General features: G+C 40.7%; 2 protein-coding genes across 2 annotated transcripts in view; one reads left to right on the top strand and one right to left on the bottom strand.

The window, feature by feature from the left end:
• Positions 1-1150: 1150 nt before the first annotated feature.
• The window catches only part of LOC111874063 (retinol dehydrogenase 14-like), a 19156-nt gene continuing 1383 nt past the window's right edge, over positions 1151-18923 (bottom strand). Inside the window, exons 2-8 of the mRNA XM_023869237.2 lie at positions 16379-16471; positions 15079-15171; positions 13039-13275; positions 10580-10765; positions 5906-6015; positions 3897-3986; positions 1151-1734 (exon numbers count right to left, since the gene is read on the bottom strand). Of these exons, the coding sequence (XP_023725005.1) occupies positions 1630-1734; positions 3897-3986; positions 5906-6015; positions 10580-10765; positions 13039-13275; positions 15079-15171; positions 16379-16471 (914 nt within the window). The 3' untranslated portion in view covers positions 1151-1629. The remainder of the gene's footprint in view (positions 1735-3896; positions 3987-5905; positions 6016-10579; positions 10766-13038; positions 13276-15078; positions 15172-16378; positions 16472-18923) is intronic.
• The window catches only part of LOC111874061 (retinol dehydrogenase 11), a 48462-nt gene continuing 38222 nt past the window's right edge, over positions 8684-18923 (top strand). The window contains exons 1-2 of the mRNA XM_023869235.2: positions 8684-8815; positions 11674-11740. The gene's annotated coding sequence lies outside the window, so the exon portion shown is untranslated. The remainder of the gene's footprint in view (positions 8816-11673; positions 11741-18923) is intronic.

Here is an 18923-nt window from a genome sequence, read left to right as displayed (position 1 = left end):
GCAAGACCACTACCTACACACAGAATAAACGCACACAGATATCCATGCAAGTGGGCTCATGATCCCAGTGTGAGAGTGGCAAAGACAGTTCATGCCAGGGCTGGAACACACACAGCGACATCGGTCGTACGGAAAAATGACCTACGATTTTTTTGCCGTACGACCTCTTTTTCACACTGGGGCGACCAAATACATTTCTTTGCTCTCCGACTGCCGTACGGTAGATGTCGCATGTCGTCACGTATGAAAGCTAAGACTACACTTTATATTCTACTACTTGATGCGACATGAACCGTACGGACGTCGTACGGCCGATGTCGCTGTGTGTGTTCCAGCCCTTAGATCGTGCGGCCACTGTGATCTTCATCTGTTTACCAGAAGATTTCTGTCTTCTGGGATACAACACTGCCTAATCACCCGCCCAAGGAGTCCTACCGAATGTGTAAGATCTAGAAAAACCGAAGTGAACGGAGAAGTTCATGGAGGTAGGCCTAGGCCCACTGGGGCTGTAGTGCCAAAGAAAAAAAAAATACGTGTCCCAGGAGATAGAAAACTTCGTAACAATTGCTGTGAGATCTTCAATTCCGACATATTTATTTACCCGTTTACAGGGCCGGATTTCCAATTTTTGGGGCCCTGAAGCGATCAAAATGTGCAGACTCTTATCAGTAGCAACAAATTTATGTTATCATAATAATTCTTCTATTCTCATTTCCTGTAAAAACTAAAAACTCAAATTAACTCTCCGTAAATTTAGAAAAGCAAATATCTTAAAAAATCTGTAGATTTTATTTTGTGGCATACCCGGGACGACCGCCATGGCCAGTCCAATTTACTTTCGGTCCTGCCTGTTTACATATCCATAATTGTATCCTGTACTTTGTTAAATTTATCTTCATTTTTTTTCGGCAAATTTGCTTCTATGCTGAGCGCCTATTCAATTCGCTGTTATCAGTCTGTATATCCATATGGAGTAAGTTGAGAACCTCCCACCGGATTTTCATGAAGATTTGTATTTCGGAGTTTCACTATGATCTGTCTCAACTCTCCAAGTCTAGTTAAAGTAGGGTAAAAATGGACGACATGACTGCACTTATGTCGATCTTAACCAGTTCAATATTCATCGGAAGAAGTTTTAAATAGTCATTCATTCTTTGTCCAGTATATTTATTTTTCGCAAGTCATACGGTTTTCGAGATAATTAAAACAAGAATTTCGGGGTACGTTTCCTAACTTCCATATTTAACAGTCAAAAAGGGTCTACCCCCGAAGATGACTGAAGTTTCTCATACTAGATAGTAAACATATGCCAGCTTCCTTGCACCTCAGATAATAATATACGTCAATATAAATTTATTTAAAACAATTTCATGTCGAAGCAGAAATATATATTTTTTTCAGTTTTATCTGAATAAATATTTAACAATATTTGATCGTATCGAAATTAATATTGAACATGGAAGTTAACACGTCGCTTATATACATACACATAATACTCATTATATAGCTGTCAACAAAACATTTTTTTTCGGTAGATGGACTTTGCTGCTAAGAACGAAATGTTGTGGAACATGTGTGCCATCTGCAGGTCCGGATTTTAGTTACAGTTATTCTACAAAATTTATTATCCTAAAAGTGGATTTCTTCCGGGCTGAGGCCAACCATGACCTCACTCTTCTCCCATAAATTCTTGGCAAGAGTTTCGTCCATTGCTGCTTTTGACAATTTTGATTCCTAAAAGAAAAAATCAGAATATTTAATTCCTTGCCATTATATCATCGTTCGTCTCCACCTCAAAATTATCTTACCTTAAGTTACGTTTCGCCTGCAAAATAATTTAAACACGTCCGCTGTTTAAATACTTAAAAATTAGAATATACAAAACTATAATCTTTCCCGTGGTTCTGTATGGGTGTGAAACTTGGTCTCTGACATTAAGGGAGGAACATAGACTGAGGGTGTTTGAGAAAAGGGTGTTGAGGAGAATATTTGGACCGAAGAGAGATGAACTGACGGGAGGTCGGAGAAACTGCATAATGAGGAGCTTCATAACTTGTACTCTTCTCCAAGTATAATTAGAATGATCAAGTCAAGGAGGATGAGGTGGGCAGGGCATGTAGTACGAATGGGGAGAAGAGGAATACATATAGGTTATTGGTGGGAAAACCAGATGGAAAGAGACCGCAGGGAAGGCCAAGGCGTAGGTGAGTGAACAATATTAAATGGATCTTAGAGAGATAGGGTGGGGTGGTATGGACTGGATTATTCTGGCTCAGGATAGGGACCAGTGAATGGCTCTTGTGTACATAATATTGAAACTTCGGGTTGCATATAATATTGGAAAATTCTTGTGTATGTGCACAACTGGTACCCCACTCTCTGGAATAAACAGAGAAATGTGTGGGTGTGTGAGAAAGAACTGCTGTGCAAAATAACATGACCTAAGAGACTGGAAGCAATCAATGCGTGAGTGACCTCGTTACGGTGGTGAACATGAGTTCTACTACCGTCTGGAACATGACGCTTATCGCCTATTACAATTTTCGTACAATTTCTCAAATTATCATTCAATATAACGTGTGGATTGTCCCAACGCCTTACAGCAGTTACTGCATCTTTGTGTTTGCAGGAGCGTCAGTGGACACACCAGAGATGCATGCGGATTAAGAATGCCGTCTTCTGGGACGTNACTCAAGGCATGAAAGGCTGCAGCCACGTCCTCACGATGGTTCCTCGCTTACGGATTTTTCTACCCTGAAGATGGAAGCGATACGTTCCTCTGAAACGTCGGTTCAAACAAGATCTACACGGTGCCACATCCCAGAAGACGGCATTCTTCATAGTCAACGCAGTGAAATCCTCAAACCTTACATGAATGTGGATGTTATGGAACAAAACTCTGAATAAATTACCTTTTTCCTTTTTATCACAAATAGTTTTATCTTACAGAGCTAAGCGCTCACTTCTTACTGTAGAAACCCAGGCTCCAGCCTGTGTGACTTCTCTCATTTGTCTCATCCTGGTCCATCACACTAACAATATTACAAGAGTTAATTAATTCCTTCCAGTGTGACTGATAGAGTTTTTTCTCCTTTTTAATATTTTATCCTTAACATGTTTCGGTCTTATAGAAATACTTCAGAAGGATATCAGTAAAATTAAAATCCACTATTACAATCAGTTTTGTGAATATTAATATATACATACAATGTTATCACAATACAATGAGTACAAAATATTATAACAACACAGGGCTCCTCGAACAAGAACAGGACGACACAGAAGAATCCTGTTATCCAAACAACAGAAACACAAGGCGGTAGACACTTCGCTTCCTTCAACGAGAGATAAATAAAAAGGACACGAACCAATTTGGTTTAAAATATTAACAAAATCTTTTTAAACATAGTAATTTAATTTATAAATATTTTAACGTATTAGTAATACAAGCCGCTGTACTTGTTAAAAGTATTAGATTTTGTACTCATTGTATTATGATAACATTGTATACATTAATATTCATAGAACATATTGTAATAGTGGCTTCTAATTGTATTGATATCCCTCTGAAGGTGGTCTGTAAGACCGAAAAATGTTAAGGATATAAGATTAAAAAGGAGATAAAAACTCTATCAGTCACACTGGACGGAATTAATTAACTCTTTATAATGTGTGACTTTGTTTGGGATTCGTGGTGGATCAAGTGATACTATAGCAGGAAATTCTCCTAGTTTTCTTCGGCTTTCCCTTGCTAATCACCATTCCAGCGTTGTTCCATAACCTCCTATCACCACCGCCTCTGAGGCGTGTGATAGCCCTGGCCAGGTACCGAATGTTCACATTGTCCGGAGCAGCGCGTAGCTGATTAAAGATTATAGATATAGTTTTTATTTTACCTCGCAATTCTCAAAATATTTTCCAGACACTCCTGTCACTTCTTCAGAAACTGCCAAGTAGATGGATGTTTGTGCACCTTCAACTGCGTTCTGAAACAGGATATTATTAAAGGGGCAGATTTGAAAGTAATATCTAAGCCAAATTTTATTAATTAAAGTTTTTTTTGTTGCTAGTGGGGTGGAACTAAGTCCCTTGTACTGCGGTCACTTCTGGCCTATTGTACCAGCCCCAGATGATAGGTGAGGATGATTGTGGAGCAATTGGTGGAATGAAGATTGGCAAGGGAAACCGAAGTACTGGGAGAAAACCTGCCCCAGCGCCAGTTTGTCCGCCACAAATCCCACTTGACCAGACCCGGGATAGAACCCGGGCCGCCGTGGTGGGAAGCCAGCGACTAACCGCTTGAGCTATGGCGCGGGCTTAATTAAAGTTAATTCATACATTGTGCAAGCAACATTAATGAAGGAAAGTTCTGTGCAAATATACTTTAAATTACCACATGCCTTTAGTTATCGGAGGTATGTTGAAAATAAAATCTGGTTACTTTCTGATTAAGATGTACCGGTTTACGTCAGTAACTTGAGATGGACAGGTAGGATTTAAAAACTTACACGTCTTTTCTTACGTAAGGTTGCCTACTCAAGATATGACACACTATAATAGATATTTTAGGCAAAAAAAAAATACCTCGCATTATTTCACCATAACTATTAAATTTCGTAAATTTATTTTAGCTTTACTGTCAGTAAATTATAAAACAAAAAGATTAATTCGAGGTTGCCCTAATTAATAATTATGGATTATGTAATAATTTTAAGATTAAAATGAAATTTGGCAACACTGTACCTTACGAGCACAACACTGACCCCATGAGCATTTTCCTATTCGTACAATTACTTTCAGTTAGTTATTTCCTCTTTCCATGCTGGTTGGAACAGTCATCATGTCGGCCTGTGTTCCCAGGCGTAGGAAAACCAATTACATATTCTGTAACTCAGTTATCTCCTCATCTACCAACGTACATACTAATGAAATTCTGTTTTCACAGGTTAATTATTGAGTGATTAATAATTATCAATTCGGGACTTCCTCAGAATGAATTACTCTGTATAAGAAACCCCGTATTATAGGCAAATTATCTGTGTGTCTGCCGCAAATCGTTCGGCCGGTCCGGCGGAAGTGTACATGCCCCTTTCCATAACTATTTCCTCGCGCGTTCGGACCCGCAGCAACATCAAGAAAAAAACACTGGCCAACAGATCATAAATAAAATATACCCAGATCATAGAAATGCCAAAAATGATTCCAGTTCTCAGCCATACATTCCTGTCAGCTTCGCAATTTCTTCATGATATAGTGCAAACTTTAAACTTTATACGCCGGTCCCTCGTGAAAATATGTCCACAGTAGCGAAACACGTTACATTATTATGGGGAGAATATTTAAGTCTAGCTCCACGCAGTAGCGTGGTTGTTTGAGGGGCTATGCTAAAAACCGGAAGGTCGCGGGTTCGAGTTCCGATGAAGTCATTGTATTTTTCAATTGACCTAATCCTTCCAGCCGCACTATGGCTCTAGGGTCGACTCAGCCTCTAACAAAAATGAGTACCAGGAATCTTCCTGGGGGAAAAAGGGCTGTCAGCGCGTAAGGTTGAAAACCTCACCGCCATTTGTGAGCCGACTGTCTAGAAAATGTGGGAGCCTCGACGCCTCACAACCCTGAGAGCCTCCACGGCTTTAGTTTTTACCAATTTCATGCAAAGGAGCTTGAATGAGAACTTGGCCCTTTGATTCGGTTCTCTTTTGCATAGTACTCATATATTCACGGATGTAAAGCTGTGTGGTCGGATGGAGCTTTGCCGACATTGGGGAGGAATATATTCGTACTGCCTTCATCTTCAAAATCAAAAAATAAAATAATCAAGCAACCAGCAATAAACAAGAAGATCCCTTTGGAACGTGACGGTATATTCTTCGGTATATTGGTGCCAACGTTTCTTATCACATACCTTGAAGTAAAGCCTGGCCATTAAAATGAACGGTAGTTTTACTATTTTCGGAAGATGTCGCCACACATCTGTCAACACCACTCCAGGGTGAACACTATTTGCTGTGACTCCTGTAATCAGTGACATGACTGAGTATTGTGCTCATGGCAGATTTAAGTACAGTCTCTTTGAGAATAGAACTAACAGCTTAGCCGTCTGAGAATTTTGCGTAGGTTGAAGCTTGCTAAAGGAAATGGATGCACAGTGGCTGACGAATATTGCATGCAACAATGCACTGAGAAGTGATAATATAGTATAATAGTAGTTCTGGTTGTGGTAGTAGTAGTATAATAGTAGTGGTGGTAGTAGTAGAAGTAGTAGTAGTAGTATAATAGTAGTGGTGGTGGTAATACCGTGGACGCCTCTAGCAATTTTTCCAAGGAAGAACGCCCGGAAGATTTCCTTAGAAGTCACGTTTAAACCATTTAGGTATATTTTTACTGACTGCCCTAGAGTATGAAGTATAGGTGAAAGTTTTTATATAATAATTTTAATTTTTCATATTAAGATTTGACATGATTACTTCTTTTGTCAAATTAGAATTTTTAAAAATATCCAGAATGGCATGTGTCTGGCTTCCCCTCCCTACCGACCTCCAACAAAATAGAGCAGCAGGAAAATGAACAGAACCAGATTACAAAGACAAATAAGAATGAGAACATGAGGAAGTGGAGGAGATATGAGAAGAAAGAAGAAGGTGATGAAAAGTGGAGGAAACGTCTTACAATGTGCTTTTCTTAAGTGTGCAGAGATTTTTAATTATTAACTCATCAGAATATTTCCATTTTTTTTTCCTTGGCACTACAGCCCCAGTGGGCCTAGGCCTACCTCCATGAACTTCTCCGTTCACTTCGGTTTTTCTAGATCATACACATTCGGTAGGATTCCTTGGGCGGGTGATCAGCTCGTCGCAAGGCCTCTACCTGTACACAAACACACACACAAACTAAACATCTATGCTCTGAGTGGGATTCGAACCCACCATCCCGGTTTCCAAGCGAACGAAGACAGTACATGCCTTAGACCGCTCGGCTATCATGACCGGCGAATATTTCCATTACTACTTCTAAATTTCAGTTCTGATACGCAGCAAATAATGGCTTTTCAGATGGTACTGTTAGTGAAGAAAACGCTTTTTGAGGTTACATAATCTGACAATCCGCGCTACTTTAGTTCTCCCTTCTCTTGAACCACTGAGGTATAAATAAGATCTGAGAATTCGTGTCGACAATACATTAATGATTACTGAGTTTTCGGACATAGATCCGGGGATAGAGCCTAGCTGTATCGGTTGAGCCCAACTGAATATGCGTTTACCTAAAGAAGAGAAAGACTCCAGTCTCCGAAAAGTTGTGTGTTTTAAACAAAAATCAGGAAGATGTATAATGCCCAAAACTCAACAATTTAACGGAGATATACTCTGTCTAAACTGTCTTTTGGGTTACGTCATACCTCTAATAGCCTACCTAAACAATCTGACGTCATGGAGCCAAGTTATACTTCAGAAGCCGCCAGTTGCTAACTCACGCAATCATTTCCCATCATATTATGGAATCCGAAGGTTTATTCACGTGTTCAAAGGAGCCTGCCATTGTCTCTATCCTAAACCAGATGTAACTAGGCCAGATCCTCCCATCCAATCCATATAAGATCAATCCTTCAATCCTTCAATCCAAGTTTAGGTCCTCCTAATTGTCTCTACTCTCGTCACGTTGATTTATGGAAGGACGCTGACTGGGAATTTCGCTCATTTAAGTGAGTACCGTATCAACTTAACCCTGAAATTTGTTAACACTCTATATTCTTAGTTTTCTCTGTGTATGTCTCCCTCCTTACTAGAATCAGTTAGAGTTTCTGGTTTTCCTTTCGTGGTATTTATGTTATCCCTCCATAGGTTTACATCGTCATCATAGACAAACAACTGATATGTTTCATTAACGTGTGTAATTTCAGCCCCACCTGGTTTTCTCGGACCTCCTTAATGGAGTATCCTGAAGCGAAGTTCAAAAGCAACGGCGATAAAGCAGCTCCATTTTATATTTTATATCCGTTTTTTGAGATTTTCGCTCTCATTACATTTTGAAGAACGAATCCAATACGTTTCTAATGATGACGTGACTACAAGCATATATGAGACTCACTGATGTCACACAATCTCAAAGATGAGTAAGGTGTATGAGACCATGGGTAACATATAGAGTAACAGATGGTTTACCAGGTAAAAGAGAGTCATTAAAATGGTGGATTCGAGGGTGTTACAGAAGCGACCTTGAAGAGCACAATCATCTAGGATATAACGCTGGATTGTCCGCTAGAAGTTCGCCGAAATTTCGGTTCTTTCGTAACATACATATATCCCGGAAACGTCAATGTAACGTACTTCTACAATTGTACGCAGAGCTACTACATTTACGAAGTCAATACTATTCGAACAAATACACGGCTGAAACTTCACCAACAGGAGAAGTAAATGTTTCAAAATACTCATGTCTTTGCAAACAATGACTTCCATTATCATTCCTTGTTGACGCAATTGAAAATACAGAACCATTCTCACACTTACTATTCAATGATTTAATCAAGTACTGCCACATGTCGACGTGGTTTTGGATTCGAGATCGCATTTATGGAAACTTACAGGCCGTAACTACAAATAAGCATAACAATATGGCTACATTATTCTCCATACTTCACGAACCACAAGAACACGCGCTAACATTTTTCAGTCTGCTTTCACTGGTTGTTCCCCAGTAACGGATCTTAACAACGGAGATTCTTCAACTGCGCAGACCAAGTCTTCTCTTGGCAGACTCCCGTTCAACTGACTGCCTTCAGAGATAGACTTACTTTGCGACTGACGATTTACCGCCAGTAAGTTCTTCTTGGCGACTAACCCTTTGAGACTCACGACCAGCGTTTATTATTTTTTTTCAAATTAACCCTTGCGGGCATAGTCCTTATGTAACATCCTGTCCGACGAGATGATGGGTGGGCCGTTTACAACTGCCGCTGGTCTTCGCCAGAGCAGTCATTCTCAGGTCCGATTCCCGCGGGACTCATGACCCATTTTACTGTTTCAAACTCGAGACTCCCCCAACCTGTAGGGCCAGGTTCCAGCATTTATATCAGTCACATTGCTACTGATGGTCAGTCTGTCAGTAAGTCTTGGTGTCCCATCTGGGGCTCATGACCAAATATTTGTTACAGTTTGACAGTTACGGACTTGTTTTTGTTAGGCGCCCTCTCTGGCGAGAGGACGGCTCTGTCTTTTGTATGTGCTGCTGGCCCTTGCCAGTGTAGCCTTTCTAGGGTCACAGTCCCTTGGGACTCGAGACTATATTCTACTTCCTCAGATGTGAGACTTCCCTTTTAGTCGCCTCCTAGGACTCGCAGGATCACAGTGGATATATCAGACCCCGCCTCCACACGGCTTTACTGCCTTACAACTGACTCGTTTATAATATCTCGTCACGGACCGCATAGGAAACACCGTTCATTGTTGTAATACAAGCGTTTCCGTAGGAACACGTTTGTTTGCGAAGGTGTTACCCAGTAATGGCTGTGGTACATTTGCTTATCTCGTGTTCGTTGCCTAGTAAAGGATATTGTTTTGAGGTCGTTATAGAGTAACGCTCTACACGCTACAGTATNGGTTAACACCACATATACACGGTGCCAAATCCCAGAAGACTGCTTTCTTCATAGTCACCGCCGTGAAAGCCTCAAATCTTACACAGTATGTGAACTGTTTATTTCATGAACTCTCATTAGACAAATTATAGTTGGAGTTAGGTTCTCTCAGTGGTGACTGAAGAGTACTAATTTCGCTTCGCTTAGTGGGGGTGGAGTCCAACTGGGTCCACTCGGCACGGCGGCCACTGATTGGCCTATTGTACCTGCCCCGGGTGATTATGATGGAGAATTTTGTGGAATGAAGATTGGCAGGGGAAACCGAAGTACTCGGAGAAAACCCGCCCCAGCGCCACTCTATCCATCACAAATCCCACTTGATCAGATCCAGGATCGAACCCGGGCCGCTGCGGTGGGAAGCCAGCGACTAACCTCTTGAGCTATGGAGCGACCTACAAAGACATCTTTGGAATGTGATGCTGTGTAGTCAATAATTCACTGAGGATTCGGAGGGCCGTACCGCCTCCATCTTCAAGGTCTATGAGTAAGCCAAGCTAAGAAGAACCAGTTGCTACAGGCTGCTACCAGTTGCTACGAATTGCTACGAGTTTACTGGACTATACGGTGCCATGTCTCAGAAGATATGATCCCTCATATCAGCGACATAAGAACCTCAAATCTCATACAGTCTCCATTACAAAATCCAGCCGATAATTGCTAGAATCACAGGAAATTCACAATTACACTGCGTGGTCAAGATGAAGAATCTCTGAATCATAAAGCAGGTGATTCATATAATAACCACTTTTGTTTAACGTGTTAATGGAAGGTTTCAAGGAATGAATCCATTTTCTAAAAAGAGGCGATCATGCAGAGATTGTAGGAAAGGAAAATTTATCGCTGTTTTTAATTAGTGAGGCATTACATCATGAAGAATTATGGGAGAGCAGATATGTAGTAACCCTACAAAACATTATAATATCTTCTGCAAAAAAAAACACTCACCTGTCTCTTTCAGCTTCCTGCTTAATTCGTTAGCTGTCAGAATGTTTGCTAACTTACTGCAAGAATACACTTGTAGCGTATCGAACCACTTCTCAAAATTGAGGTTATAAAGATCAAATTTGGCAGTCTTGTGTAACCATGATGATAGCATCACAATTCGACTGGGAGCCGATTTCTTCAATAGTCCTGTTACAGAAAAAAGTCGGTTATATTTACTCAATAATTTTATATGTAATACATATTTCTCTGTTAAAGAAAATGTGGTATGAAGGTAATAATTTAAAAAATTGTAGGGAAGGGAGTAACACTTTTGTTCTTGTCGCGAAAAGTGGTCTGTTTAGTTGTCGTGCTACATAGTCTGATGGAATGGTATGTTCTGGATTGTAATGCTGTGTCATTCAACAGAACTACGCCTCCATTTTGAGGAATACTTTCGGACTTTCAAAATGGCGGCGATACTTTCCTTCGGATCGTCGGTGGACTTCTACCGAACTATGCTTTTATGAATTAGAAGACGTAAACTTGTGAGTCACCTCTGTGAGTACCTCATATCTCTACACTGTATGACACTACTCTCATGACACTATTGTTGAACACTCCAGGAAGGGTATATATTCACTCTTAAAATATTGAACATTTTTCGAACCGTAATAATGAGGGGAAAATACACATGTTAATTTGATGTTTTGAATAGATATTGCAAGTACCTTGGTTAATATCTGGACTATGAAAACAAAATTAGTGAAGAATTTAAGTTACTGCATTGCAATATATTTTGTGATTTACAGAGATCTAATACATAGATATATTAAGATAATCTTTATTGTTTTAACATGAGACATCTTCGCCTTTACACTTGTATTAATCTTGGAATGACAAGTCATCAGGTGTAAATAAGTTTTATGTAAATAATCTAATTATTTATATGGCCTTACATTTTTCGGTGTTGAGGATGGCTCAGAAAGGTTAAAAATATATAACCATGTAAATAGCTAGATTATTTACGTTAAACTTGTTTAGATTGGATGGATATAGCCTTTGTGTGTTATTGTACGGCACATTCAGCTAATGTTATTCTCTTGTCTATTTCGCAGTCTACCAAGTGGAAACTTACAAGAGACACTGCTGCCACACGACGCGGTATAACCCGGCTACCAATCGGTAAGTAAGCAACACATTTCAAGGCTTTACGCTGACTGACGTTTCTTTCTCTCGTCGCAAAGCGTCAATATACACGGCTCATAGTGAGGTCACGGAAAAAGATAACAATGGATGATTGAGATGGCGACGCTAAAAGGTTCCTCCTCTCTGCTTACTCTTGTATTCCCCTCCAGACAACCTGACCTATGTCAACCAGAACCTTTCCTTGCAAAGATTATCACTATCAACTTCCTTGTGAACAAAATGACTAAAAGTTTGGAGAGAAATGCAGGAAGTGGGCTGGAGGCGTAGAAGTAACAGACCGTAGGAGATGTGGGAGGATTTGATCCATGAAACTACTTACGGTGTGCTCAGTACAGCGAAGGTTATCACTAAACTCCATCTGCTGTGGAAACGAGTCGGACGGCTGCAATTCGATTCCCGGCAGAGCAAGAGAATTTTCTCTGTTTTCCACAGGGTTCAAACCGGATCTAGGGCCCACCTAGCCTCCTATTCAATGGAGAGCAGAGCCCTTGCCCCGGAGATAAAGCGGCAAGGGTGTGAAGTTGACCACTCACATCCATCTAGTGCTGAGGTCAAGAGTAGTGGAGTTATACCTCCACTACCTCATAATCCTTCGTGGTGTAGTGCTCAATTAATTAAACACAGGAACAAATTTACCTCTTTTAACTGTGGGAACGAGGGTTACCCATCGTCAGGTACTGACATATACCTTTACGTCAATATTTTGTTTCAATATAATTTCGGTATTTATACGCAGTAGGAAATTCAAACACGTAGGGGATTTTGTTCTGTATGGTTGCCTACAGTGGTTATGATGTTACATCCTTCTATGGTGGGTGGAATTTACTACCATTCATGTGAACAGAAGGTTCAGGCAAATGATGGGGAATACAGGGGAGTATACCAGGGGGGGGGGAACGTAACAGGTTGAGGGAGATGTGAAGGGGGGTTCATCTAAGGGACTCCTTTCCGTGGCCTCAGTATAGATTTACTTCCTTCCTCACTTATGAATTACGGTTTCTCAGCTACTTAATTGTTTAGCTTTGAAGTCTGTTTGAGAGTAATGGCTTGGGAAGGATACCAATGGCAGATGTCATTGTCTATTTTAAATAAGGATGCCAGCTTTGCCTGGAGGACAGGGGAAGCCCACGAAAAACTCAGGAAGTTTAGCCGGCTACCTAGACTAGAAGCAAACCACTATATCCTGAATAGGAAGCAGGAATTTTAACCACTCGACCGAGGCGGTTAAGTTGAAGCTACTCGTAAGGGTAATTTTCCTCCAGACAATGTCTTACCCAGGAGGAGGCACGTGAGCAAGAACGGTCCGAAGTGGTTCACCTGCATGCCGAGTTGAAGGTTATCGGCCGTCATTTTGTTTTTAAACCCTGCAGCACCTGCATTGTTGATAAGCACGTCGAGACGTGGCTCTGTGTTGATAATGCTGTTTGCAAACCGGCGGACCGAACCCAGCGAACTGAGGTCCAGGTGACGCACTTCCACCATATTGTTCCCAGTGCTTGCAACAATATCGACTGTGAACACAAGCAGTCCTATGTTAGCGTACGTGAATTAGTTATTTAAGTCTGTAAAACGACATAAACCATTATATTCTATTAAGTTTTCTTGGTTGAGGCACTAATGCTACAAGCCGGAAAGTCGCGGGTTCGATTCCCGATGAAGTCATTGGATTTTTAAATGAACCTAATATTTCAAGCCGCACTATGGCCTTGGGGTCGACTCAGCCTCTAACAGAAATGAGTACCAGGAATCTTCCTGGGGGTAAAGGGCAGACGGTGCATAAGGCTGACAACCTCACCGCCATCTGTGAGCCGATTGTCTTGAAGATGTGGGAGTCTCCACCGTCGGACAACCCTATGGGCCTCCGTGGTCTGTTACAGAGATAGCTTTACCTTTCTTTACCATCGGATACCTATAATATGCAGCGCCACCTTGATACCCCGAACTAATAAAAGCCCTGTTGTGTTCGGACCGTCGAATCTTTCAAATTATTATATTTCAAATAAAAAATTCGAATTTTATAGCAAAATTATTTACTCAAAATTTTCGTAAGTACAATTTATGTACAAACAATGACCGGAACTCCCGGATATTTGACTACACTCTGCGCTCGGGGCAAGCGGTAACCGGGTTGCATGCTTCACCTTTTTGAGGGGCAGATCCAATGTGTTTCATGAGAACTTATTTTTACTGCAAAGAAATGAAGAAGAGGCAGATTAAATCAGTATTCTCTGGTGGCGCCGATTGTTCTTCTAACAATACAAGTCAGTTCGGATTCCTGGGAGTTCGCATTGATGTACAGTCGTATTATAATATATGTATATATATAAACTTAGTGACGGGGATGGTTTCTTCCTCTTCTTCTTACTTCCCTCTCTTGGCTCCAAATTTTCTCAACACCTCTTCTCTGACACCCTTATCTATATGCTTCCCTTAATGTGAATACTATTTTTCAAATAAATACAAATATAAAAGGTAAAAAGGTAAAGCTATCCCTGTAACAGGCCGTGAAAGCCCATAGGATTGTGAGACGTCGAGGCTCCCACATTTTCTACACAATCGGCTCACAGCTGGCGGTAAGGTTGTCAGCCCTTACGCGCTGGCCGCCCAGGAAGATTCTTGGTACTCAATTCTGTTAGAGGCTGAGTCGACGCCAGGGCCATAGTGCGGCTGGAAGGATTAGGTCCATTGAAAAATCCAATGACCTCATCGGGAATAGAACCCGTGACCTTTCGGCTTGTATCATAGTGCCTCAACCAACTACGTTAATACGTGCCTCATATGTATATAAGGGTAATGCTAAGATGATAAGTAAGCTCTCAATTTAAGGGCTTTCCGGGTTATCTTAGCAAATGAATTATCGCCCTTTGACACGCTACATGATGCTCTGCAGTAAGTCACGATTGAGCAAGCAGTCTTTTGTTTCACAGTAGCGTGTCTACCCTGTGAGCATTGATTCACTTACATAAATGGTAAAGAGCTGTATATTATATAAATGGGACGGTTCATGATTATTTGTGAGCCTTATTAGTGGGGAAACTGTGTTAAAATTGGCCTCGGCTTATGATTCGACTAGAAAGGAATATAGGAAACTGCAACTGAAATTAATAGCACGATATATGTATATCAGGTTGCCTGAATATCAGGCAGTAGTCAGTCCTTGCACGGAGGAGCCGGAATTACTACACTAAAATAGGCTACGACCACCTCTTTCCATAGCCATTCTAATTCATTATTCACTGGGATCATCATTCGACGCTATAAAATTTGAGCGTCGTTAAATGAACTGCGAATACAAACAGATGGAAGCCACGTACCACGAGCTCTGTATCCCTTCTCCAAATTCCTGCAGGCAAGAATTACCTTCGCTCCTCTTCGAGCAAGGTCACGTGCTGTCTCTTTTCCAATCCCTGGAATCAATAAATCATTTAATAAAAAAAAAACTCCGTGGCTTCATTCCGCAAGCGAACTATAACGACCGAGCGACCGCCGCTTGTCGACGAAGTTAGTACCAACTTTTGCGGATAGCGGGTGTCGCGTGGTCAGCGTAACAGATCCCCACGGCCGTTAATTTCGGTTTCTAGACCGGAGCCGCTATTTTCTTGAAATAGCTCCTCAGTTATCCGCACGAGGCTGAGAGGACCCCGTTCCTGACCTACCACTTCTCAGAAAATCTGGTATCGCCGGGAATCGAACCCGGACCTCTGGATCTGTAGCCAGGAACTCTGACCACTAGACCACAGAGTTGGTCAACCTTTAATACATAAAGTCATAAATACATAACACAAATATAAATAATAGAATATAATACAAATAATATAAATACATAAATAATTAGTTTTAATTGTAATTAAGTTCTGGGTTACCCAGTCTTTAATTAATCAATAAAAAAAATATTTCATGCTTGACATGTTTCAGTCTTATAATAACACAGCACGGCCCGAACAGCAGACGGCACTAAAGAGTCATATTCCTCAAATAACAGAACCATGACGTGGTCTTCCTTTAAAGAGAGGCAGTACAGAGACACTAACGATATTGGTTCTAGATTTAACAAAAACTTGTTCAAACAATACTTTTTCCGCAACAGTAAATCCATAAACTTAGACTTTAGAGTATGTTTTAAAAAATGTTAGGCTTTTGTTCGGCTTTAAAAACGTAGATTTTTGGTTTTGCTTTAAAAATAAATATCTAAAATTATTCTAAGGCGAGGCTTTTGATTTTATCTTTAAAAAAACAAGCACAGGTTTCTAACATTAGGTTAAAAATGTAGGTTTTTGGTTTTGCATTAAAAATAAACATCTAAAATTATTCTAAGGTGAGGCTCTTAGTTTTATCTTTAAAAAAACACCCACAGGTTTCTAACATTAGGTTCTATATTCATTTTTTAAATATCCACATCTGAAATCCTTCTAAATTTATTTTTGTGTCTTGTTTCTTGCATATAAACTTTTAACGTTGTCGTCGCTATCATGGCGTTCATTGCTGAACGCCATGATGAACGCAATGAACGCAATGTGAAATTACACAAAGTTACTTGGGCCACGTGACTGGATAAACAGTTTATTCGAACAAACTGCATGAGACTGACAATAAAAAAATATAATTGAACTTCACCTGTGTTGGCGCCCGTGACTATAACGGTCTTTCCATCCATCCGGTTCGTGCTCCTGCATATTCCAGTTCGTAATTTGAGGTAAAACTTGAATCCTGAGGGTCAGAATATTCAGTATAAATTAAGCAATTTTTAATTACCACTCATAAGAACTCAGTAACATTGTGTATTATACAGAAATTCAGGTTGTTCTGGGATGGATGCTGGATGGATACGACATAAAATACAATAGAGTTATCTAACATCATACATCCACCTATCATAATGGGGCATTTAACTGAGAAGCAAATACAACGTCCAACACTCACCAATATATGACCGCACCCGAAAAAAAGAAAAAAGCTCTCAACGGCAAAACTCGACGGCAGTCTGCGGTACTACACGTCAAGTAAGGGAAACAATTTTATATTGTCACGACTTGGAAGTTGTGTGAATATTAGACGGGGTTTGGATTGATGGCCTGATTTTTTGCACGCTTATGCAACTTGTTTCTACACTTCACAAACCACTGTATGACACACTACGTGTTCTATCATCTTCGGCTGCCAGCTCAAGAGGCTCCCCCAACTCTCAAGTAACCATTCACTTGGAGCTACGGAACCCGACTAACTCCTCTCAACCACTCTGCACGGGCCGAACAGAAAACATCGTTGCCAACAATACCCCTATTATTGTGTGTTTATCGACCCGCTGCTTAGAAAGGGATTCTTCCATTGTTGCGTGATTATTTATTGTTCTGGCTCCACTAATCCGGCTTTCAGGCCTCATATCACAATATTCATCGACTACGCTTCAGGAATCTTAACAAATTATAACCACGTTTGATATTTCAACATTATAAGTAAGTGAAGTTCAAGGGCAGTGCACTCATGTGGGATTCACTCACAAACAAAGCACATTCAAGTAAATATTAGCCAATGCAGAGTAATGAGCATGGTCGAAAGGCGAAAACTTGTTGTCAACCTTTAACGTATGTTATATCCATATGTAGATAGTTTTGATGAAATCACACAATAAATAAATACAAAACTCCGTGGCCTGTAGTCCGCAAGCGAGCTGTACCGACCGAGCGACCGCCGCTTGTCGGCGAAGCTAGTGCCAACTTTAGCGGATAGAGGGTGTCGGGTGGTCAGCGCAACGAATCCCCACGGCCGTTAATTTCGGTTCTCTAGACCGGAGCCGCTACTTTTCCATTCACGTAGCTCCTCAATTATCCTCACGAGGCTGAGTGGACCCCGATCCAGGCCCACTACCTACCAGAAAATCTGGTAGCGTCGGGAATCGAACCTGGGACCCCTGGATTTGTAGCTAGGAACTCTACCACTAGACCACAGAGGCGGTCTAAATAAACAGATAAATAAATAAATGGAGCCATGTTTACGTATGGCTGAACGGTAGAGTTGTTTTGGTACCGTCGGAAGGACGGACACTCACCTTCCCTATTCCCCTCCCCTCCCCCCCCACTTCATATGTTGCGTAATATGCACTGCATTCCGGATTTTCACGTGATCTCCACCCTTCCTCCAGCTGTTCTAGCATATACGAGTATAAATAAAAATAATTAAATAAGGGATAATGTAGAGGTAAAGTTATCCCTGTAACAGGCCGGNAACCCGCGACTTTCCGGTTTGTAGCATAGTGTCTCAACCAACTACCCTACCGCTTAACCCCAAACAGAGAATAAACTATATAATTTCTAACAAGGAACTGGAAATAAAAAACATATAATTCAAGTATTGTATTGATCACGTTTTGTGACGTCTAACCAAACCATTTACCTATAAATATTAACCACTCAAATTTTCTATATATATATATATATTTTACGTGGTCTATAACGGCAGCCATACTCTCATCCCGTGAACTCTGTCTTTCAAGTTGTCGTGACAAAACTGCATGCTTGAATTTATTCTGAGTGGAAATAGCATGAATTCTAAATTCACTGGCAAGTCAGTATAACAGTGACAGATGCTAAACAGCGTCGCTACAGACACAATCGTTAAATAGATCACAGATCAAAGTGATTCCCAACTATCCGCATGTTGCTACCCGCTGATCGTGACACATCGTGTCTTGTTGGATCTGAGGTTTTCAAACACTGGTTACGAACATCACTATCGTCTGGCACATGACGACATGCAGTCTCGGAAACATCCACCAAAGCTTTCATTTCTCCAAGAAATACATTTTTAGTGTTATGTACATTTTAGTATTATATTAATCATTAGAAGAAATTTAAATATTACGGTTTATGGATTACATGCCAAGTAGTTCGAAGAAAACAAGAAATTTTAGAGGAACATATCGTCTCCATCTTCAGGGTGAAAGATTAAACCCAGCAAGTAAAGTAAAGCTATCCGTGTACCAGGTCGTGAAGGGCCATAGAGTTGTGAGATGTTGAGGATCCCACATTATCTAGACCAGTGTTTCCCAACCTTTTTGATGCCGCGGACCCCCTGGAGCGAATGTTAATTGACCACGGCCCCCATAAAACCCCAAATGGAATTTTTTTTTTATATTTTACATATCATGAAAGTGAAGCAGTAA

The sequence above is a fragment of the Cryptotermes secundus genome, unplaced genomic scaffold, assembly GCF_002891405.2.
Source record: "Cryptotermes secundus unplaced genomic scaffold, Csec_1.0 scaffold1991, whole genome shotgun sequence".
Taxonomy (NCBI): Eukaryota; Metazoa; Arthropoda; class Insecta; order Blattodea; family Kalotermitidae; genus Cryptotermes; species Cryptotermes secundus.
This window is presented reverse-complemented; position numbering and strand designations above follow the sequence as displayed.